Below are 24,633 nucleotides of genomic sequence, written 5' to 3' on the forward strand. Positions count from 1 at the left end.
TGGAAAAGACGGCCCATTTTCCCACAATGCCTTGTAGTTTAAACCGTAAATCAGGGGGCAGTTCATTTCATATAACAGATGTAGTCTCTGCCAATTTATCTTGATGTCCCTGCATTGTTTTATGATAAAATAGTTGACAGTGAGCTGCAGTCTGCAGGTGCATATGAAAAAATAGAATATCATGGAAAGTCTATTCAAAAAGTGAAACTTTCATAGATTCATTACTCAAAGTGAAATATGTCAGGCCTTTTTTTTGGATGATTGATTGATCATGGAATAAAAAATCCAGTATTTCAAAATATTACAATATTGCATACAACCAATCAGAAAAAGGATTTATAATACTGACATGTCGACCTTCTGGAAAGTATGTTTATTCTAGATTAATTTCACTTAATGTGTAATGAATCTTGAATATATATAAGTTTCACTTTTTGAATTAAATTAGAGAAAAAAGAAAATGTTCATTGATATTTAATTTTGTTTCAGATGCACCTCGATATAGTTATAAGTACAAAGTGAATTTATTTGACCCACATTTGCAACGTCATCTGCCATCGATAATCAATTATACAAATATAGCCCGCAATATGAACAGACTATCACATAAATTATTATACTTTTTATCATTTCATCTTAATCTAATTATAATTAAGTTAATTATAAATGGTTCAGGTTAAATAAATAAAAAAGAAGAACTATTTAACTAAATGACAATGCAGTATTTTATGTGGTACTTTAAAACAGGCTAATGAAAATAAAGCAGTACACAGAAGATCATGGAATAACTGTTAAACACCTTGATTTCAGATCGGAGTGACAGCTGACTGAGCCAATCAGGCAACAGAATAAGTTTATCCTTTACATTTAGCCTGGTCCCGACCAGGCTAAATGTAAAGGATAAATCTCCATGGTAACTTATGTCCCTCCGCTTTTATGCAACCGGATCGAGGTTAACGCAAGCCAGGATAACCGAAATATCCTAGGTTAATCCCTTATCTTAGTTTTATGCAACAGGCCCCTGGATGAGTATCTTTCAGTGTAATCATATCAAGTAAATAGACTGTTATCCATCTGGCAGAGTGGTTGTGTCCCAAAGCAATGAACTAAGGCACAATCTTGGTCAGGGCATCAATATTGAGTAGGAAGTTGGCCTCTCTTATTGATCAAACATACAGTAGTTCATCAACTATTTCCAGCTGCAGGGTGATGGACCAGAAGTGAAACTGGTCCATCACATCTCTTTCAGTGCACCTGTCTTCCGGGGATGTATGAATGTTTCCCTCCTCAAGATATAGGATGCTGGCTCTGACCTGATGAGCATGTCAGGTACGTGTCACTTTGGAGGCTTTCAGAAAGGGATCTATTGTCCCAGCAGTAGCAACTTCAACTTGTACATGTGCTTCTGTCCCCTAGCTACCTTCCAAGAGGTCGCCAATTACCTTTAAATCCAGCAAGCATCACAATTAAGTGATCTTCATCTTGAATTGCTGGCAAGCTCCACATTTACAAGTTCTGTGGAGATGTCTAGCACCGGATCATATGAAATGCACACAGTACCAGGTCAAAAAGGATGTCCATAAGGGATGGTTTGCAGGTCCTCGTATGGATCATGATGCTCAGGTAGATGGGCAATGGTGTCTCCCGGTCTTGGCTGTGCCTGATGGTAGGCCTACATTTGTTGTAAATCTCCCTCTGGCTTTCCAAACTGTTGTACGTGAGAGGGTGAGGGGCTGGTTGAGGCAAAAACACTAATTGGTAACCCTGCACATTGGTGCTACAGGGGATTCTCCATGTACACCTCAATATAGGAGAGAAGTGCATTTAATGTAATGCCATGGTTAACATTGTCTGTTATATTGTTTTGCTTTCTTGGATCTCACTCTATTGTACAGATAGATAAGACACAGAGTTTGCTACTTGGCCTCTCGGGCAAAGAGGTCTACAAAGTTTGTTAAGTAGGGGTTTGTGCCACATGCAAAATTAGATGGATATTTCAGCGTATCATTTGTGTCTTCCTGAAACGGAACACATTTGTTCCAGGTTATTGGCCAGGCATTCTGATCTTTCTTGCTCATTAGGATCCACCACCTTTAGTTTGGCCATGGTCCCTCAATGCACTATGCTACTTGAGGACAATGTACTAGTTCTAGCACCACCACTCCACCATACGCTGAATCCACCAGAAATATTTGTCAGATGTCACTAAAGTCAAATGGGAGAGCAGAGGTAACTGCATCAGGCAAGTCCAAGAAGGCCACAGGTGGATGGGAACTTCACTGGGCCGCACTACCAGGACCGGTACAGGCCTGTTGTGAACTCCTCTGCTGTGGATTCACAAAGGGGTGCAGTGGACTGCTCTCGACTTACCTTGCCTGATACTGGAAAATATGTAAAATTCCGCTAATATTCGATGGTTTTACCATAATTTTGTTCCCTGAATGCCATGCACATGTACTTCAGTAGTTTCCAGCATGTTTTAAATAGTGCCACTGTCTTCCTCATCCTTAAAAATGTAGGATTAGCCACCAGAACCAAGATCCTAGGTGGTCTAGACCCTAAGCTACATGTAAAATAACAACCGTCGGCGGCCATTTTTAGGAAGCACCTAAAAATGGCCGCCATAGGAAAAATTGGTGATGGCCCTATAGCCAAAACTCTTCCTTAAGGCATGCTCTAACAGTGTGCCAAAGCTCATATTTGTATCATGAAAAGCACAATTCCTTCATATATTGCACCTATCTGCTGGACTATATGGCAGGCCCAAGACTCTAAATTTGAACTACATATACAGTACCTATTCCCTGGACTGTAGGGAGTAGGAATATGTAGTTCTTATCAAAATTCTAGGTTAGTTAGTTAGTTTAATAGTTAGGTACTGCTAAACAGTAAAATTGTACTACATTTATTAGTTTATTTAATAATAATAAAAGAAAATATATAGATGTATTACATTTTTTTGCTGTTTTTCGCAGTTGATGTCCAGAAAAACAGGGAAAATGTACTTGAATGTTAAAAATAACTATTTTACTGAATTCCCTGAGTCAGAATTATATGGAAACATTTGTTAATTTGCCTAATTTGCATGAATTATGATATCCTTAGTCTGGATTTTTTTCTCAAGTGATTTTATACTTCTTTAGGCATGAAAAGAAAGAATATAACTTAATTTTTTTTTAAAAACACATTTTTCAGAGAGTTTTACACATGTCCACTCGGGTGGACTCCATGCGTTTTGACTTCTCAACTTTGAACACATTCCAATACTTCAATCTAATGAAAAAGCGTGGAATAATAATTTTCAATCAAAATTTTCTATGAAAATAACAGACAACTTTTTCCTTGGTTCTCCAATTTATCTTTTTCAGGTGTAATTCAGTAGTACAGCCTACTGACTTGTACATCACTTCATCAAAGCTATTTTTATATGAAAATTGGCATCATAGTGACACCAGCTGTTTTACACATAATGGAATAATCTGGAAAAAATGTTTTTTTTTTACACAAATACTTCAAGTTGCATTCTAATAACATAAATCTATTGATTTAAAACCAAAAAGTTACAGCAAAGTAAGCTTTTTCAAGCACAACACATCTGCAGTCATAGTATTTATTGAAGTCGGTGATGCATGATGTCCAATTTAGTGGACAGGTGATTAAACATAATTTCCTCCCAATGTAAAATCAATAATTGGAAATTTTAACAACTATATGACTCCTAAGATGTTACTTGATGTTGCCATATTTTTTTTGCCTGCCAGGCTCTACTATTTTCGAAGTATTTACAGTATATTCCTGAGCTACACAACTTTTCTGCTCCCTGTCGGCCATCTTGGTTTTGACTAATTGTGGCTGCTCTTACAATGGTTGGCCACTGGTTGGCAGCATAGACATAATAAAGGTCTATGGTTGGCAGTGCATTGGGTGACACACAAGAGTCCACTGTATTGGCTGGTATGCAACTAGGCGATCTACACCCATGCATATTCAAGAAAACAGCATTTGAATAGCTGTCCACTGTAGTGACCACTATGCGTGAAAGGGTTAATTTTGCTGTTTTCATTTTTGAAATTGGTAAATGTGTAATAAACTGTTAAAAATAAACTACAAAACCCCTTTGTTCAGCCTGTTACCTGGCAGAATCTTAAAATAGACACTTCAAGGATTAGAAAAAAACAGGTTGCAAAAAAAAGCCACCCTATGCGCATGGACCTATTCTTCCATCTAGACTATCAGGCTTGTGACAGTTATTGAAAAGAAGGGTGGCTATATTGGTCACAAAGACATGTCGGAAATTTTTATTTGTAAATTGAGTTGTTTTATTATTCTCACTTTAACAGATGAAAATAAACAAGTGAGATGGGAAAATGTTTTTTTTTAATTTAGTTGCAGAATAATTCTGCACACTAATAGTTGCCTAATAACAGCAAAATATATTCTCGTAAGAAAGACAAAACCTCACTTCTACTTTCGTAAACATTCAGGTTTAGGTTCTTTAACATTTTGGATTGACCGAGAGCACTGTAGTTGTTCAATATTTAAATGAATCCTCAAAAATACAACTTGCCTAATAATTGTGCACACAGTGTGTATATACATAAATAAATACATCTTCTCCCCGTCACTTGATATTAGACTTGAGGCAGCTCCTTGTCCTTGAAGGCCACCTTACTGTGGTTTCCGCAGTTCATCTGTAACAAATTTCAAAATGTGTCAGGGCCCAGAGGGCTGGGCCAAGTGTTTCCACACCAAAGACAACAGATGTTGCATAATTTCTGCATTTCTTAGATGATTGCAGCTTAAGCTCACTTGATCTCACTTTTATCTATGGTACAGCTGTATGCAAGTGGGTGGTGGTGCAAGTGGGTGAATGCTTGCCTATTAACTGTCGAGACAGTAAATCAATTTTACTGTAATTATTATATTACCCATTCTATCACTTCCTGACTGATTAAAGTCCTGTACCATTGTACTTTTTGACCTTTGTCATGTGAAGCAGATTATAGAACATTCATCATCACCATCAAATCCTAGTTTATCAAAACTGTGCACAGCTTCCAAACTTTGTGGGCGTGTTAGCATGCTTTATACTTAGCCCAAACCTTAGTGGATACTGTGCTAAAATTGAGGAGATTGCGGGCGCTATTTCGCCGCAATTCATGGAGCTATTAGCGTGTGCATATCATTCTTAGTGGATGTGGCCCAAGGTATGTTAATCTTGCTTAATAGTACAGGCCTGTGGAGTCTCACTCTTTATATCATCCAACCAAGATCTTCAGCATCACTTTTCACCTCATCACCACCACTACCTGTCAACATGTTCATTGTGGAATTATGATTTTGTGTCCTGAGGTCATATATGGGCTTCTGCAAGGTAGTCGGCATTCAGTCAAGCTTGTTCAAAGTAGGCTTTGGATTCCTGCGGGGACCTTCCTTCATAGACAGGATATAACGATGTTGCTGAAGTCTGAAGAGTAGCCAGTTTGGTGACATTGGAATGGCATTGAAGCTATTTGTGGATGATGTCATCCTTTTAGGATTAGGACATGACCTACAGGTGAGAAAGAGCAACTGCCCTGGGTGAAGGAGTTAAGGTATCCCGGGTCATATTCAAGAATGAGGGTAAATGGGATTGGGAGATTGATTGCTAAATTAGTTGCAGTGGCCAGTAATGCATGTGCTAATGTGGTTAAGTGGGAGCAGTCACTTTCTTGATTTAACTAAAAGATTGAACATTTGAGAACAATATATAATGAAGATGGGATCTATTTTAATTTCCTTACCTAATTTGTACAATTTCGCACTCAAGTTTAATACCATATTCTGGTCAGCAATGAGACCGTTGTTGCTCAATTTGGAGCAGTTCATTTGTTTCTGTGTTTCTAACTGTGCATCACAGTATTCAGAGAAAATGTATGAACTGGCTGTCTAATCACATTTTGACTTGGTACTGTATGTTCTCACACTCATCCAACAAAACAATGACAAGCAAGACGCTGCAAGATAACACAAGTTGCAAACTTGGTTGGTGGTCTGAGGTCAAGTTCATAAAGATGATAATCACACTTCTAACAAATCAAACTGCAGCATAAAAGGGTCTTTGACAGGAGACAAGTCAGTCGTCTTGCTGGCGTCATGGACGATCTATGGAAATGTCTGCTTATTGTTCTGGCATGCCTCGGACGAAAAGGTAAGATTACCCAGAATCTGGATAGATTTATGCCAACCATTTAGTTGGACATTAACCTTATTTAAATGTATACCCATTTTTTGCAGCATGTGGGAGTGAAATCATTAATGGGGAGAAGGCCCCAGATGGATCACTGCTGTACATGGCCTCGGTGCAGGTCAGGGGAGTTCATGTATGTGGAGGATTCCTCATCAGTGAAGACTTTGTGCTCACTGCAGCACACTGTGATGCCCCGTGAGTTACCTTTTCTTCTTTCTTCCAGCAATCCTTCATTCATGTCATTAAAATACCTATTCCAAAAGGCTCCACGATATATGAAGCAACTTTTTAAACAAAATATCTGTTATTCATGTGTTTTTTTAAATTGCTGTTCACACAATTTCTGGGAAATGTACTGAAAACCTCTAAATGGTCGCCCATTCAGGGGACCTATACATGTTGTTCTTGGCACCCACAATCTCAAGAGGGTTGATGATGGAAACATGATAAAAATTGAAAAGAGATGCAAACCAAGCTATTATCCGAGTCGAGGATATGGTAAAGACATAATGCTCCTCAAAGTAAGTACATAATCATAATCATTTAACATTATACATTTTTTTCTCTCAGATTATTTAATTTTATTATCAGGACCATATGCCAGAGATTGAATTGAAGCCTGAAGAATAGAAGAAAAATTATTTATTAAATTTGACATTGACCGTTTTTCATTTCTACTTACTGTCTCCAGCTTTCTAGGAAAGTTCAACTGAAAAACAACGTGCAAGCAATTCCCCTCCCCTGTTCTGAAATACATTTAAACGAAAACACAAAGTGCAGAGTAGCTGGATGGGGTAAAATCAAAACTGACGGTGAAGCTGTTGATGAGCTGAGAGTGGTGGATGTGGCCATCATCAATCACCAAGTCTGTGAGGGAAAATGGAGCGACAATCTTCCTGCCAATGTCATCTGTGCAGGTGGATACAATACTAGCAAAGGATTCTGTCAGGTAAGTTTTCATAGAAAATGTGAACTGGTTTCTTGTACAGAAAATGCTACAAACATCTTTAAACAAATAATGAATGAACAAATGAAGCTTTCTTCCTTCTCACAGGGTGATTCTGGTGGTCCTCTGGTGTGCAACGGGGTGGCTGTTGGTATCGTTTCTTTCAACTACAAAGAAACTTTCAACAAAAACGCCAACTGTGACTACCCAGACGTACCCAACGTCTATACAGACATCTCCAAGTACCTTCCCTGGATCCAACGCATTCTCAATGGAGCCAATTGCTACGATTAAAGATCTTGCAAACGGTTTTGCTGACGCACACATTCATTGTACTATGGAGGTTTTGTGCTGTGTCAAATTGTGACAGAAAATTTAAATAAATGTTGATTTCAAATAGCATTTGTCTGGATATTTATATGAATGGCATTGATATTTGAATGAATGAGAACAAAACAAAGATGAAAAAGAGTGAATGAATATGAATTAATATGAAGGACTGCATTAAATGCATCACAAACTCATCCCATAATGTGTGTTTGCTTCATACTGCTGAGGCACCAGATAAAAAAAAGATGATGCTAGATAACACAAGTTGCAATTTTCCATTGCACAGACGGAAGTGGTCAGCAGTCAAGATAACAAAGATGATAATCACACTTCCAATAAATAGAACTGCTGAATATAAATGCTCTCTGGCAAACCAACCAACAAGACAAGTCAGTCGTCTTGCTGGCATCATGGGTGGCCTGTGGAAATGTTTGCTTTTCTATGTTCTGACATGTCTCGGACGAAAAGGTAAGATTACCCAGAATATGATTGGTATTATGACAACCATAAAGTTGGACATTAACCCAATTTGGAATTAAACTTATCTTTGCAGCGTGTGGGAGTGAAATCATTAAAGGGGAAAAGGCCTCAGATGGATCCATGCCGTACATGGTCTCATTGCAGAATGACAGTCACCATCATGTATGCGGAGGATTCCTCATCAGTGAAGACTTTGTGCTCACTGCTGCGCACTGTAACGACTCGTGAGTAACCTTTCTACTTCCAGCATCCTCTTTGTTACATGTAATTAAAAATATTGAATTTAAAAAGGCTCCAAGATATACAAAGCAACCTTATTATCAGACCATGTTAAAGATGGTTCTTGTTATTGACAGAATTGCATGTAATGCCCGATGCATCAAATATGATACAAAAAAACGTATATGCAAATAATTTTACTTTTTTACATATTGTTAAAGGGGAAAATAAAGACTTAAGAAAAAATTATTATTTTCTGTCCATTATTTCTTGGGTCAGGCGTGAATTAAATATATGACATTCATAGTTTTTTATTTGCTGTTTGCACAATTTTGGGAAAATGTACTGACAACCTCTCAATGTTCGCTCATTCAGCAAACCTACACGTGTTGTTCTTGGCACCCAAAATCTCAAGAAGGTGGATGATGGCAACAAAAGAGACATTGAGAAGGAATACAAACACGAGCATTATCTGAAGTTGAACCTTAGTAACGATATCATGCTCCTCAAAGTAAGTTTTCCAGAGATTGAATCAAAGCCTGAGGAATAAAACATAATATGTTTTGAAATTAGACATCGATTTATTTTTTCTTTCTACTTTCTGTCTCCAGCTGTCTGCAAAAGTTCAACTGGCCAATAATGTGCAAAAAATTGCCATCCCATGTGATGAAAAGAATATAAACGAAAACACAAAGTGCAGTGTAGCTGGATGGGGTGGAACTGAAACTGGCGGTGGAGCTGTTGATGAGCTGAGAGTGGTGGATGTGGCCATCATCAATCAACAAGTCTGTAATGACACTTGGAAAGACAATCTTCCTGCCAATGTCATCTGTGCAGGTGGATACAATACTAGCAAAGGATTCTGTCAGGTAAGTTTTCATAGAAAATGTGAACTGGTTTCTTGTACAGAAAATGCTACAAACATCTTTAAACAAATAATGAATGAACAAATGAAGCTTTCTTCCTTCTCACAGGGTGATTCTGGTGGCCCTCTGGTGTGCAACGGGGTGGCTGTTGGTATCGTGTCTTTCAACAACAATGGCAAATGTGACTACAACTCAGGTGTACCCAACGTCTATACAGACATCTCAAAGTACCTTCCCTGGATTAAAAGCAAACTCAATGGAGCCAATGGTCTCGAGTAAAATCTTGTACAAAATGTTTTGTTTTTGCACGAATTCATCGTGATATGGATGTTGTGACGAAAATTTAAATAAAAATGTATGTCAAATATCATGTTTCATTTCCTTGTGAAAAAACTTCAGACAGACTAAATGACGATAAAAATAAAAATAAAAAATAACAATGAATAAGAGATCCTGTAATTTTACTTAGCTACTGTAATATTATGTGACTATCGGATAGATGTTGCAGAAATACGGTAGAATTTACTTCTAAATGAAGTTATACACTGCTACCTAGTTAAGCAGTTATATAGACAGCCCTTCAGATCAGATATCCTGCTGTCAATAGTTTATGAACTCATTTACTTCATCAAGGCTTGATATATCTAGCCCTCCTATTGTATTTGAAAAGAGTTTACAACCTTGGTCTATGCAGGTCAAATTTTACACATATTTGAATTACTCTAATTGAGAACCAATCACACTAATTATTATCCAGTAAAATGTTTAATCTGGTAGGCCATTTATAATCTAACATATATGCTTGAATTGATTGTTTCTGTAGATAACACCACATTTACTGGTAATTGACTATATTTATATTACAATGTACCATTTGTTTTCAGCTTTACATAGGCACAATTGATATATTTTTCAACTTCTAATGAAATAAACTGCCAAATATACCACGAGAGGCTAATGGTACGGTGAATCATCCTCACAACTACTTGTTTAGTTGTTCTTACCGTACTATAGATAAAAAGGAGCAAATATTGTTATATTTGTTGTGTCTTGAGTTGACCTCTTATACTATCACAAGAATAAAAGAGGAAAGCCATTTTAATTCTCAAAAACAAGACTTAATTTGCCATTCACAAACCAAACTTATGAACATGTTTCATCTGTGGGTGTTTGTTTGTGTGCGCATACACGCGTGTGTGTATCTGTGTGATGTGTCTGTGTGCAAACATCTGCGCATCTGTGTGTATTTATCTGTGTATCTATTTGTTGTGTAAATGAATTTTTGGCAATTGACACGTATGGTGCTGGTCTTTTTTGGGGCAGCACTGGCATCTCTTCTGCCTGTTTGCAATGCTTGATGCTTATGTATGGCTGCATGCCTTGCTTAAAGCTGCATCGTTGGCAGATGCAGAGGTTTGGGTAGAGAAAGTGTGTTGCTTGCCTTGAAGGTGTGTGTGTGTGTAGTAGCAACCTATTTGTCACTCTTGCAGGAAGTAAGGTTTCTGTACTCTTGCTTTTCATTAGGCAATAAACTCCAAATAAAATCCAAAAAAGGAAACAAGGCCGATGTAAAAGCAAAAATTCTGGATTCATTCCGAAAAATCTAATCCACAATGAACAAATAATTAACGTTTCCAAGCAAAATCCTGGGTATCCGGTCTGTCACCTCTAACAAATTGACAGTAAAAAAAAAAAGTTGTGACTGATAAGCTACGTTAAGCTACGGTCAGAAAAGTTTTGCTCCCGTCCTGCTCCGATAACTTAATTACAATGAAGAGATGCTGACAGGTGCCCACCTGGCTAATTTACAACAGTTTACTACAATAACCTCTGCTTTACAGCAGTACCAATTTGTGGTAGCAGGACAAAATAAGAGCACAATAAAACCTGAACTACTGAATAGACCAATTACATTAAGATAAAACAATATATCAGTTATGATTAATTATTATAAATTAAAGCAAAATATACTATTTACAAATAAGGCACAACATGCAAACATAAGCTTTATCTTCTCCATGGCTCCAACAGTGTGTGTGTGTGTGTGTGTGTGTGTGTGTGTGTGTGTGTGTGTGTGTGTGTGAGTGTGTGTGTGCGTACGTGCGTGCGTGCGTGCGTGCGTGCGTGTGTGTGTGCGTGTGTGTGTGTGTGTGTGTGTGTGTGTGTGTGTGTGTGTGTGCATGCTCTGGCCAAGGTGTCTAGTGAAATTTGGAAAACAAAGCATGGGCATTCCATTCAGTTCTCTCTCTATAAAGATATAGCAGGGGTGTCCCTGCTTTATAAAAAAAAAGTCAAGTTTTGTTGTTGACCTTGACAGGGATTCGGACCCTGCTCACCAGCATGTCAATAAAGGGCGTTAACCACTACGCTATCTGGGCATTAGAAAAGTGTGATTTTTATCTCATTAAATACCCCAGTCTCCAGCCTTTTTTATTTTCTTTTGGACTGAAGGGCTGTGTTCCATTCTAGTTTTTAGAATTTGCTGCGGGCCAATTAAAAATGGTTTGCAGGGCATAGTTTGGACACTCCTGATATAATGTCTGAAGATATTAATCTTATTTCCAAACATTGTACGTTTTAATGTATGGAACATTCACATGTATATTACAGTTTTTCTCAATCGCTTTGGTGCTTTTCTCACTATTAACATTTGCACAGCAGTTAGTGCATTTCTCAAAACAATTAGTGCAAACTGCAAAACCTAGTGGATAACCTGCAAAAGAACATCACTTGCTCAAAATGGATAGTCTATTCCTCAAAAGCAAGTATTCATGTCAATGTAACTGCCAGTGTCATCAAAATGAGAAGTCTTGACACCATCGTTTATGAACAAGATAGTCAAATGGCTTTGTCATGTTTTCATTATGATAGTTTATTCTCTCAGTGTTTTCCAATGCAAAAAAAAGGTCAGAACTCGGTGACACTACCTGAAAATGCTCAAGACAGCACTATACACTACTTGTACAGCCATTTGAAAACTACAGTAAAGTTACACATTGCTGTAGTTAGGGGAGTGAGTGAGTACAAGACACTGAATACCTATGTTTCACATTTTTACTGTATATGCTCTTTGCAATTCTACAGCATTGTGCAAAAGAAAAATACACTTCAGTCACTTATTTAGAACAAACATAAAAAAACACCCTTTTGGTAGAGCTGTGCACAAATGTGAACAATATAACTGGACATATTGTAACTGAACATATATGGTAAATCATTCTGGCACATCAAGAAGTTCCCTATACAGACATCTCAAAGTACCTTGGCTGGATCAATGAGGTTCTCCATGGAGCCAATGGTCACGAGTAATATCTTGTACAATGTGTTATGTCTCTGCACAAATTCATTGTGATATGGAGGTTTTAGATTGTGACGAAAATTGAAATAAAAATATACGTAAAATATTATGTTTCATTTCCTCATGAAAAAACTTCAGGGACTAAATGACGATAACATTTCAAATTAAAAAAATAAAATAATAACAATAACAATAATAATAATAATAATAATTAGGGGGCCAAGCCCGAGAAGGGCTGGGACCGCGTTTTGCAGAGCAACGCGGTTCCCAAGCCCTGCGGGGCAGGGAACCCTATTGATCTTGCTGGGATTATTTGGTGTCGTCTAGAACTGGTGCTGCAGCCCAAACCGTAAAGGGTTGGGACATGCCACTTGCATGACTAGATCCAGGTCCGTGCCTGGTACGCAGACAAAAAAAATCAGACATGCCGGCCACTAGGTGGCGCTACAAAAAAAGGAAAACGTGTATAACTTCCACACCGAAAGTCCGACAGTCAAAAACTTTATATCCACAGATGCCCACAAGTCAGCTGCATCTTTTGAGATAGGCCACGCCCATTTGCGTATATATACATTTTTCGCTACATCGCAAAAACTGAGTCAGTCACCAAAACATACTCCTCCTACAGTTTTTGCCCGATTTGGACCAAACCAAAAGCATTATACTCTACCGACTCCCACGAGCAAAAGTTGGTCAAATAATTTTTCTATGACCATCGGAAGACCAAACGCTAGCGCTTTAAAGATTCGATTTTTCGATATTGAACATTTCTTCTTCTTTTTATTTAAAATGGTGCTGCAGCCAAAACCGTAAAGGGCTGGGACATGCCACTTGCATGACTAGATCCAAGTCCGTGCCTGGTACACAGACGAAAAAATTCAGACATCCCGGCCACTAGGTGGCGCTACAACAAAGGTAAACGCGTTTGGGGCTATAACTTCCGCACCGAAAGTCCGACAGTCAAACACTTTATATCCACAGATGCACACAAGTCAGCTGCATCTTTTGAGATAGGCCACGCCCATTTGCGTATTATAGATTTTTCGCTACATCGCAAAAACTGTGTCAGTCACCAAAACATACTCCTCCTACAGTTTTTGCCCGATTTGGACGAAACCAAAAGCATTATGCTCCACCGACTCCCACGAGCAAAAGTTGGTCAAATAATTTTTCTACGACCATCGGAAGACCAAACGGTAGCGCTTTAAAGATTCGCTGATTATCTTCCTTGTAATACCTTGTACGTAAGTGATCATAAATCCAAAACTATACATCGTATCAAGACAATATTTTAGAAATATGGTCTTACTGTCCTAATGAACATACTGAAAAAAAAATGGAATATTTCGCCAAAAGGGGGCGCCAAAAACACAAAAAGTATACATCTCCTTATCCACTTGAGCATCTTTCTCTGCAATTTCTTTGCCTTTTGGTCTATAACTCCCAAACCGAACATCCCACATTCAAAAACTTGACATCCACTTGTTCGGTACATTGAGCTGCATCTTTCCATCTTACATAGCTTTGCGGATGTCATCCATAGGGGGCGCCAAAACCACAAAAAGCAAAGAAAACGCGTGTGGGGCTATAACTCCCATACCAAACATCACACATTCAAAAACTTGACATCCACTTGTTCGGTACATTGCGCTGCATCTTTCTATATAACACAGTTTTGCGAATGTCATCCAAAGGGGGCACCAAAACCACAAAAAGCAAAGAAAACGCGTTTGGGGCTATAACTCCCACACCGAACATCCCACATTCAAAAACTTTACATCCCCGGATTCCGTGAAGCGAGGGGCCGGCGCAGCGGACGACGACGCCCGATCCCGAGTCGCGTGGGAGGCTTGGCCCCCGTTCACAACTGCTTGCAGTTCTAGTTATTATTATTATTATTATTATTATTATTATCATTATTATTATTATTATTATTATTATTATTAATAACAATGAATAAGAGATCCTTTACTTTTACTTATTGTAATATAATGTGACTATCGGATAGATGATGCAGAAATACGGTAGAATTTGTTTCTAAATGAAGTTATACACTGCTACCTAGTTAAGCAGTTATATAGACAGCCGTTCAGATCAGATATCCTGCTGTCAATAGTTTATGAACTCATTTACTTCATCAAGGCTTGATATATCTAGCCCTCCTTTGAAAAGAGTTTACAACCTTGGTGTATGCAGGTCAAATTTGACACATATTTGAATGAGTAAATCAGTGAGAAAAAATCTCACAAATATTCATCCTGTAAAATGTTTATTCTGATAGGTAATTTATAATCTATCCATAGCTGTAACAAATAACTTTAATTGATTGTTTCTGTAGATAACGCCACATTTATTAGTAATAATCTGTATTTATATTACAATGTAAAATTTGTTTTAAGCCATAAATAGGCTCAATTTATACTATTTTCAACATATAAGCTTGCAACTTATTTTGGACTGTCCCTGCCATGGTCAAATTATTTTAAAACAGCGCTTGGCTGAGGGCGTGTGGAGGGAGACGGAGTGATGTTGTACCTGTTAAGACCCTCTGTCATTTCCCGCACCACATACATGCCCTGATTTCTCTAGGGCACATCTGAAGCAGGTTTGCCTGTATATATTTGCATGTTCCATTCATAGCTTTTCCTTGCATAACCAGCAGCCAAAATTTTGATGGCATATTTTCCAGGGTTACTGGGAATATACTGTCTAAATGGATCCCTGAAAGGGACCAGGGGCCTGTTTCAGGTAGCTGGTTTTACATACTCTGAGTTTAATTCTGAGCTATGAGTTGGTCAACTCAGAGTGCAGGGTTGATGAGCAACTCTGGGTTTCCGGTTTCAGAACAGTGGATCAGCGTTGGCTGTTCACTCTGGGTTGATCACGTGCGTAAAAGCCATCATCAATGGATCGCTGATAACATTATTCACCATAGAAACAGGAGAAACAAATGATTGATCCTCCCACTTCTCCACTTCTCAAAAAAGAAAAGAAAAAAAAACTTCTCCGCCCCTCCCACTAGAGTTAGAAATATTAACGAATGAGTTTATGGTATGGAGAAGAATAAACGGGGATATTGTCTCATAACTCTGATCAAATCACCTCGGCAATCCAGAAAAAAACAGGGCAAACAAGTTTTCGTCAAGAGAATCATTTTGCTTCCGTATGAGAAGCAATAGTCTATTTTGAAAAGTTACGCATATCAGCAGCAGCAAAAGTATTAAGCTGGCGCGGCACAGTATTGCTGACAGTGTTTTATATTTGCTGTATAATATGTTGGCAAGCTATAGCCTAATACTGTGCAGTAAACAGACTGTCGCTTCTTTTAAATGGGGAGTGAAAGACATTAACGTCAGACACATTAGGTGACAGTTTCCATTGAAGAGCCTGATTGATTTATTACCAGATCCATTTTCCTCAAGTGATCACAGTTTAAATTATTATATAATTTGTATATTCATAATAGGCTATTTAACAAGGCTAGTCTGTGACTTTGGGAATGCACAAGTGAACAGTAACGATTGCGTGCAGCGTTACATTAATCCACCTGACAGAAATCTGTTCAGTGCCACAGACGTTAAAAAGCATATACAATACAAATAGGTTTATTAATCTGAATGTAGAGCATGTTCACGTTGTGTAAGGTGGCCACCTATATGAACGGACCGAGGGCTGAGAACAAGGCTACTGATCAGATAAATGATCGATCAAACGTAAAATCATCAGGAAATGATAAAAAACATCCCAATGGAGATTTCTATGGAGTGATTTTGCTTCAAACTGTACAGTGACACTCTTTCTTCAATTGGAGGTGCAGCGTAAAGTGAAAACAAACTCAGAGTAGGTCTAACCACCTCCCGAGCAGGTTAGACCCACGGCATATGTTGCCGCAGTAACTGACTCTCGGTTGCGCTGAACCTGCTACCTGAAACGGAAAACAGAGTTCCCACTAACTCAGAGCGAACAAACTCTGGGTTGCCTCAAAACCAGTTACCTGAAACAGGCCCCGGCTGTTCATATGCTGTGACCTCAGGCCCTGGATTTAAGTTCATTGAAGAGTTCCATTTATTTGTCCTAAACTTCACTTGTGGGTGCAATTTTGTCCGTGTCACGACTAGCCAATCGTGTCACACAATTGTGAAAGCGTATGACTCATGAAAAAATGTGTAAGGTCTAAAGAGACATAGTCGCGCTGAAAATAGCCCAGCTTGTTTCAGCATCCCATTTGTATACCCCCCAAATATTCCTAATCACGTGGGAGGAGTCATTTTGACATTTTGGGATTGTTCCCTTGCAATTCCCAGACATAGTATTTTTGCAATGTTTGATATCATGATGGTGAAAGGGTGGTGCCTTGAAGGTGTTTGTGTGTGTGTTTGTGTGTGTTTGTGTGTGTGTGTGTGTGTGTGTGTGTGTGTGTGTGTGTGTGTGTGTGTGTGTGTGTGTGTGTGTGTGTGTGTGTGTGTGCGTGTATGCATGCTCTGGCCCAGGTATCCAGTGAGATTTGGAAAAATAAAGCATGGGCATTCAATTCAGTTCTCTCTCTGTAAAGATATAATGTCTGCAGGTATTAATCTTATTTTCAAACATTGTACAATTTAATTTGGGGAAAATTCACATTTATTAATCCCCCAATTCATATACTTTCCCACCCAAGTTAAATACACACTATATTCTGGTGAGTTATGATGCCCATTAAGACAACTTCATCTCAAATATGATCAAAGGGTTAGACCAGAGCAACAGTTTCATAACTTGTACTGGGAGGCTGTTGTGGCTCAGATCTTAAGACATGATACTGCAAGATAAGACAAGTTGCCAATTTCCATTGCACAGAGGATGTGGTAAGAAGTGAAGATAACAAAGAGGATAGTCAGTCACACTTCCAAGAAATCAAACTGCTGCTGCAAAAAGGTATATGAACTCCCCAAGAAGACAAGTCAGTTGAGTTAATAATGATAATAGAAAAATATTTATAATAATAATAAAACACTAATATTATTAATTATAAAATGAAGAAGATCTGCCTTTACCTGCAAGTTATAATGAACCACTACATATCATGTGGACCCCAGTTGGGCCATCATCACCTAAATACATTCCCCTTTCGTTCCTGTATCATAAGATATGATAAGTTAAGCAGTAATGTAGACAGACCTTCAGGTCAGATATCCTGCTGTCACTATTTTATCAACTCATTGGATTCATCAAAGCTCATCCAGGATTAACGAGGAGCTTTCTGGTTTGGGGTTTCTCAAAATCTCTCCTCCAGTCTGGGTGCCCTATAAGGAGGCCCGAAACCTTGCTTTGGGTAATTTTTTATTGAGAGTTATCTTTTAATAGTGAGGGTGTAACCCCTAAGCCAGCTCCTGCTTTGCTGAACTGAGAACACTAGTCAAAATCGGGTCGCTCCTCTTAGAAAAAGGTCATCCATGCTTTTATTACGTCCAGACTCAACCATTGCAATGCACTTCATTCCAACATTAGTAAGCAAAACATACAGAGACTGCATCCGATCCAGAATGAATGCCGCCGCCAGGCTTTAAATGTGTAGCACGAGAAGTGACCACACTACGCCACTGGTACGTGTTACCAAGGGTTTTTGGCCCCACCACCAGACACAAAACTAATATTTTAAGAAGATATGTGCTAAAGGCCACCTTGCATGGTGTGCTATTTTATAAGTAAATCTCTTGAAGGGAAATTCAACATGAATGCTTAACTCAGATTCTTTAGATGGTTAATTCTAGCCGGAAAAAAATAAACCAATCGTTAGTGAGAACATTGTCAAAACATAATTTTTATTTGTCAATTATTACTGAATGATAGGTTAATTCAAATACACATGTAATGTTCTAATCTTGTTTTGGGGCCCCTGTCAGTTACGGGCCCTTAGAATCGTCCTAACCTTTTCACGTCCTTTATAGATTTTTAGATTTTACTGCTTGCTTTTGCCCTGAGAGTGGTGGATGTGGCCATCATCATCACCAAGGAGTGTTGGATTGGTCGTCCTGCCAATGTCCCCTGTGCAGGTGGATAAAAGACTAGCAAAGGATTCTGTCTGGTAAGTTTTCACAGAAAATGTGAACTGGTTTCTTGTATAGGAAATGCTACACACATCTTTAAACAAATAATGAATGAACAAATGAAGCTTTCTTCCTTCTCACAGGGTGATTCTGGTGGCCCTCTGGTGGGCTGTTGGTATCGTCTCTTTCAACAACAATGGCAACTGTAACTACCCAGTATACCCAACGTCTATACCGACATCTCCAATGAGGTTCTCAATGGATGATCATTTTTAAATGTCACAATCTTCCCATTTTGCTTAAGAATACTTTCATTTTATTTGGAAGGAGCAGTCCCTCTGTCAGTGTTAGATCTTCAACGGAAAAAAATAAAAATAAAAATGTTTCAAATTGCATCCCTCCATTTTTTTATATTACTGAGGTCCTATTCCCCGCAAACACGTCCACAAAGTTTCCTGGGGTGCATTTCTGTAGTATGTAGTAGAGGTACTGTTACTGGCAAATATGTGTTAATGTGACTTTGGTAAGAGAAGCAGGTAGGAGAGGAGAGGACACTCATGTTAAGATACTACGTATAGAGTAAGGCATATTATTACAGAAACAGATTTTTGAAAAAGTTAATTAAAGATTAATGATTAACCCAAGAGAAAAAGAAACAGGGCACGTCCAACCATTTAACTATAATAGTCATAATCTCATCATTCTTTAAATTTAGGAAACTATTATGAATTAATTATGAAACTCAATGTCTTCTCAGAATAAAGCCATGTAAATTCTATGTATGCTTTAGAGAAGGGCCTATGATTTCAACGTGATGAAATGAGTGATAAGCAGTGTCCAAACCATGGCCATTTAAACTTTTCAGTATAGAAGTATATTGAAATGTGTCCACCTCAACTGAAATTGTTAATGAGAATCAATTGAGAATGCAGAAAATATAGTCCAATCTAGCACAGTAAATCCTCTAGAATTGGACGAAGACCATCTTGCATTGACTTCATTCATGCAAAAGAAAGCATTGTAAGTACCGTAGTAGTACTACTAGTATTACTTAAATCAACATTTATTTATTTGATCCGGGGGAAACTTCAGCAAAGGGCAACATTGAGAAGCTCAAGTCACCCTAGGCACTGTCTGGTGTCTGGTACCACAGTTTTCAAGATAATTGACTTAAAGATGTGATATCTATGTGAACGTCAACACTCAAACCTGAGGCTGGAAACTGTGGTTTTTGTGGTTCAGCTAGCTTGTCACACAATTCAAAGAAATGTTTGAGGGGGCTTTTTGAAGTACAACCCCACCAACGAGCCCTAGATGGAGATGATGGAGAGGTGATCCCATCACCAATAGAATGGTTTGTGGCACCGAGGACCAAGGCTTTTGCTCGGTGAGAAAATACACTTTGATCAAGCATCCAAACTGACCTCGGCATCAGTGTTAACCGTTGTGTCAAAGGTGGAATATGTCTTCACAATCCCCTACCCATACATACTGTGTGTGTGCTGTATAAAATCCAGTGTTTATACACAACCTAGACCACATGTGTCAAACTCAAGGCCCGCGGGCCAGATCAATTCGGACGATTTGAATCAATTCTGGAAAAAAAAATGGAGCCTGTGCCATATCCGCACGTCACATACGCTCCCAACAGATAGGAAAATGACGTGGCTTACAGCTAGGAATGTCTGCTGAAAGTTCTACAGCTCAGGATTTTAAGCCATGAATTGATGAACTTGCATCTAAGAAGAGCTGTCAGTTTTCTGAGGGCTGTAAATAGGCCAATATATGTGGCCAAATAGCATGCTAATATTGATGATTGATTGTGTCAAGTGTCTAAGGCAGTGGTGTCAAACATCTGGCCCGTGACTTGTAGAGCACACATTTCTGAGCATTTAAAAAAAAAAGTAAGTTAAATTAAAATTAAATTAAATTGGGAAAAATGTATTCCAAAACAACAAATAACCTCTGTATTTATAAATAAATCAAAACAGTAGAAGTTGCACTTTTATGTAATTATATTTTGTACTGTCTGCATGTTTGCACAAAATGTGTCCCTGTACATATAGTAAACAAAATTGGACAACTGTAAGGTCAGTGCCTGTTGTATTTGTGTATTCAAATAAACAGTTGTTTATTTCATTAGTGCGTATTGGCATCTTTGAGCAAAATACCCCCAAAATGTTTGCTGCGGCGCTACGCGCCTCACCTCCTATTCCCATGGCCAGCAGCAACCTTTACAAGACATTTCCTGGGGGCTACAGAGATCCCTTGTGATCCATGATAATGTAGGTTACATATGTAGGCTGAGTTATAAAGCACATAACTGAAAAACACAGCTAAAGATTTGGATGTGACATATGTACGTTATGTTGCCATTATTTTACTGGTCCGGCCCACTTGAGATCAGAGAGGCTGTATGTGGCCCTCGAACCAAAATGAGTTTGACACCCCTGCTAGACGGTTAGTTAACGGGCATGTTGCTAGCTACGGTGGGCCCCCTTTGTTTTCATAACCTTTATGTACATACCAGTTTACAAAGCCTAGGCTGTGTAATAACACCAAATCTTTTTTCAGTTCACAACCCAGTACGTGATTTTGTACATGATTTTGACAATAAGTAATTTTGTCAACAAGCGTTCTCCTGAATCACTGACTCCACCTTTTAATTGTGAGAAGTAACACATACAATCTTTAAATTATATATATATTTTTTGTTATGGATATCACAAGTATGTACATATAAAAAAGCCAGATTCTGTTTAGTTCCGAGTTGTGTCTGTGTTTTATAGTTATTCAATGAATTAAGCTCAAAGTGACTTGATATTATACACGGCTATGTATTATTCACAAACAGTGAGAGCTAATAGTAACATTATTCTTGAAGGGGTTTCTGTCCATCTCAATATGTCAAGATGAAGTTTTAACTGTGAATTTCAAAAATCTTACACATCACAGAAACTCAGTTGCATGTCAGTCAGCAGTCCGTTGAATTGCACAAAACCGCATTGTTTTTTCAGAAAACACATTGGAACACATGTGTGAAGTAACCTGCACGAAAGAGGAAACCTATCTAGTTTTAAATCTAAGATCTAACATGGGGTAATATACCACAACTCCTCCGAACACACACACACACACACACACACGCACGCACGCACGCACGCACGCACACACACACACACACACACACACTCATGTCACTTCGTATTTGTTTTTCTGGCAATGTGGACTTGTGTCATTTCTAAATTCGCCAAACCAGTGTATAATGTTACATTTATCAGCAGACAGTGATTTTGGGAGTGATTTGACATATGGAGATTTGAACCTTCAGAGCATTATGTGCCACAGCTCTAATGTCGTTATATCTTCATCCAGTTTCTTGCGTCAATTAGGCCTATGATGAAACCCTGTTTTGAAAATGCAAAACCACATATTTTGTAAGCATGCCAACAACTCAACAACCCAGCAGAATGTTAGCAAGCACAATGAAGCAATGAAGACCACACAATAAGGAAGAGGTGCTCTTCTCACAAACCAATAAGACTGAGAGTGGAAGGTGCAGATTTGACCAGAGACCATGGCCATCAGCTTCCCACTACTGCTGCTCTGTGTCTTGAATGGTAAGCTATACTGTACATAGCAAATACATTCAAATCTACATGAGAAACTAATAATAATGAATGACGATTGTGTGTTTTCAGGAGCTGATGGCTCTCTTATCGTTGGAGGCAGAGATGCTGTCCCCCACTCGCGCCCCTACATGGCCTCGTTGCAGCTCCGAGGTCGCCAAAGATGTGGGGGAGTCCTAGTGAAAGAGGACTTTGTGCTCACAGCAGCCCATTGTGAGGTACGTGGGCGAACGTAAGTATTTTAATTTTTTGGCTTGTCTTTTTTCGTTTGCAGCAATATCATACTGCTATACTGTATGCTACTTCATTACACAAAGATACCTTCAGATTTAAAATGATGCCGCAGCTGATAAAAACCTCTTTCTTTCTACGTCATAAGGACAGTGTATTGAGGAGATTCTACAGATCTTATATCTTACACTATGCTTTGAAAATGATATAGTATATATAGTATATTCTCTCCAGACAGACACAGAGACTGAGGTGGAGAATGGAATCATTTCTGTCAAGACATATTATTAGCTCCCAGCTCCTAAACATTATATGCAATGTCCAGTCATGGTTCAATTGTGATTTTACAGACCATTGACTGTTGTACTTGGTGCCGATACCCTGTCCGACAATGAGTCAACCAAGCAGGTGTTCACCGTTGTCAGATCCATTCCAAATCCCAACTACGATGGACATGCAAATGATATCATGCTCCTCAAGGTGAGGACAAAAACAGTTGTGTACAACACTGCATTATCTTTGAGGAACAAGAATCCCTCTTCATGATTTTGGACGAAAAAAAAAAAACATTACGTTAAAATTAGAAAAACACCTAATGCAATTCACATTTTCTTTAATTTTTTCTTCCATGACCTTGTCTCAGCTCAACGGCAGCGCCCGACTGACTGAAGAGGTGCAGCTGATCGCTCCCAAAACGGGAAGGATGGGTCGATCCAGTCAGTGCATCACAGCTGGCTGGGGGGACGTAGGGGATAACAACACCTTACCGGTCAGGCTCCAGGAAGTCAATGTAACCATCCTACCACAGCGTGCATGCAGAAGGAGATGGACAGGTGTTCCCATCACCAATAGAATGATTTGTGGCACCGGGGCCCGCGCCCTACAAGGCTTTTGCTCGGTGAGAAAATACACTTTGCACTCAAGCATCCGAACTGACCTCGGCATCAGTGTTAACCGTTGGGTCAAAGGTGGAGTCAGCGATTCTGGTGAATGCTTGTCGTCAATTTTTGTTCTCTACATACAGGGAGTGGATCATGAGGAGATATTAACTGATTTTGACAAAAAGAAATTTTGGCAACAAGCGTTCTCCGGAATCACTGACTCCACCTTTAATTGTGAGAAGTCATACTTAAAATCTTTATAATTTTTTGATGTGGATATCACAAGTATGTAAACATAAAAAAGCCAGATTCTGATAGATCCGAGATTGTCTTTTTGATAGAAAGATAACTCTTTTTTTTCCCTGATGCAAAACAATGCAATTTGGCATCCTACTGCTGGTTTGCAGGGTCTACTTGCTGATATGTGTCTCGTACCTTTTCTGTTTAAGGGGGATTCAGGTGGTCCCTTGGTGTGTGATGGAGGTGCAGCAGGCGTCGTCTCCTTCTCTGGTCGGCGATGTGGGGACCCCAGGACACCAGATGTCTACACACGCATATCTTCCTTCCGGCAATGGATTTCAGGGGTGTTAAGAAACAACTAGGCAAATTACATTGAATATTGTACATCTTTAAAGTCCTTGACTAGGGGTAATTTTTCAAAGACAAGACATTTTATGATACAGAAGAAACATGTGGTTTCATGATGTTTAGTGTCGTAATGTGGTTGTCGAAGATGTTGTGATAAATGATGTTTCTCTCTGAGCTGAATGTAAAAATAAGCTCAGAATGAAAGAAAATACAATTTCCAGTCATTTAACTTTGTTTGTATTGTAAAACATATGTATCATACAGTGACGCCATCTTTATTTGATGAATAAATCCATCCAATGATTCTGTTTTCAGTTTTGAAATGGATGGCCTATCAGGGGTGCCCACTGTTTTTCAGCTTGTGAGCTACTTTTAAAATGACCAAGTCAAAGTGAGCTACCACCTACTATTAGGGGTCAAAAGTCACGGTTTGGTACGTACCTCGGTTTTTAAGTCACGGTTCTGTTCTGTACGGTACGGTTCTCAGTTAAGAGGAAAAATGTGTGCAGAATTGCAGCCTAAAGGTATTTTCCAGTATAGAAAAGAAAAAAACTGCTGCATACAACCAAAGTCTCCAATAAATAAAATACTTCTTAAATAAAAGTGAAAGTTCTGCACCGCAATCCAAACAAGCCTGTACATATTTATTTAAACATATTGAAAATTAATGTACAATATAAGTTGGTGTACCTTGCATAACTGCATGAACCTAGGGATGCACCGATCCACTATTTTTAGTTCCGATCCGATTCCGATATCTGGGTTTTGGATATCGGTCGATACCGATACTGTCCGATACAATATCATAATTGTTATACATTTTTTTTGTTGGTGGTGATGTTATGTATTAGGCTAGGAAGGCTTAAGCAATGCTAATTTAAAAGAGCAAGAAATATACACAAATGCATAT

At 38.7% G+C, this 24,633-nt stretch overlaps 3 protein-coding genes across 3 annotated transcripts; all 3 read left to right on the plus strand.

Moving 5' to 3' along the window:
• Positions 1 to 6,104: 6,104 nt before the first annotated feature.
• LOC307253871 (mast cell protease 1A-like) lies at positions 6,105 to 7,575 on the plus strand. The gene is made up of 5 exons (XM_080032078.1): positions 6,105 to 6,190; positions 6,277 to 6,424; positions 6,615 to 6,750; positions 6,921 to 7,178; positions 7,284 to 7,575. Exons 1-5 carry the CDS (start codon positions 6,136 to 6,138, stop codon positions 7,467 to 7,469), a joined length of 783 nt encoding a protein of 260 aa, XP_079888204.1. The 5' UTR covers positions 6,105 to 6,135; the 3' UTR covers positions 7,470 to 7,575.
• Positions 7,576 to 7,888: 313 nt separating this feature from the next.
• LOC307253872 (duodenase-1-like) lies at positions 7,889 to 9,448 on the plus strand. The gene is made up of 5 exons (XM_080032079.1): positions 7,889 to 7,973; positions 8,059 to 8,209; positions 8,580 to 8,715; positions 8,816 to 9,073; positions 9,179 to 9,448. Exons 1-5 carry the CDS (start codon positions 7,916 to 7,918, stop codon positions 9,347 to 9,349), a joined length of 774 nt encoding a protein of 257 aa, XP_079888205.1. The 5' UTR covers positions 7,889 to 7,915; the 3' UTR covers positions 9,350 to 9,448.
• Positions 9,449 to 21,911: 12,463 nt separating this feature from the next.
• Positions 21,912 to 24,328, plus strand: LOC307254264 (serine protease 57-like). Its single transcript, XM_080032565.1, has 5 exons — positions 21,912 to 22,014; positions 22,096 to 22,255; positions 22,605 to 22,734; positions 22,898 to 23,152; positions 23,585 to 24,328. The coding sequence occupies exons 1-5, from the start codon at positions 21,972 to 21,974 to the stop codon at positions 23,735 to 23,737; spliced, it is 741 nt and encodes a 246-aa protein (XP_079888691.1). The 5' UTR covers positions 21,912 to 21,971; the 3' UTR covers positions 23,738 to 24,328.
• Positions 24,329 to 24,633: the final 305 nt, after the last annotated feature.

This window comes from Ammodytes marinus (genome assembly GCF_949987685.1).
Source record: "Ammodytes marinus genome assembly, chromosome: 8".
NCBI classification, from domain to species: Eukaryota; Metazoa; Chordata; class Actinopteri; order Uranoscopiformes; family Ammodytidae; genus Ammodytes; species Ammodytes marinus.

Coding starts and splice junctions, on each gene's coding strand:
- LOC307253871 (XM_080032078.1), top strand. CDS start 6,136: ATGGACGATCTATGGAAATGTCTGCTTATTGTTCTGGCATGCCTCGGA. Junction 6,191..6,276: donor GGCATGCCTCGGACGAAAAG/GTAAGATTACCC, acceptor CATTTTTTGCAG/CATGTGGGAGTGAAATCATT. Junction 7,179..7,283: donor CTAGCAAAGGATTCTGTCAG/GTAAGTTTTCAT, acceptor TCCTTCTCACAG/GGTGATTCTGGTGGTCCTCT.
- LOC307253872 (XM_080032079.1), top strand. CDS start 7,916: ATGGGTGGCCTGTGGAAATGTTTGCTTTTCTATGTTCTGACATGTCTC. Junction 7,974..8,058: donor GACATGTCTCGGACGAAAAG/GTAAGATTACCC, acceptor TTATCTTTGCAG/CGTGTGGGAGTGAAATCATT. Junction 8,210..8,579: donor GCTGCGCACTGTAACGACTC/GTGAGTAACCTT, acceptor TCGCTCATTCAG/CAAACCTACACGTGTTGTTC.
- LOC307254264 (XM_080032565.1), top strand. CDS start 21,972: ATGGCCATCAGCTTCCCACTACTGCTGCTCTGTGTCTTGAATG. Junction 22,015..22,095: donor GCTGCTCTGTGTCTTGAATG/GTAAGCTATACT, acceptor GTGTGTTTTCAG/GAGCTGATGGCTCTCTTATC. Junction 23,153..23,584: donor CCCTACAAGGCTTTTGCTCG/GTGAGAAAATAC, acceptor TTTCTGTTTAAG/GGGGATTCAGGTGGTCCCTT.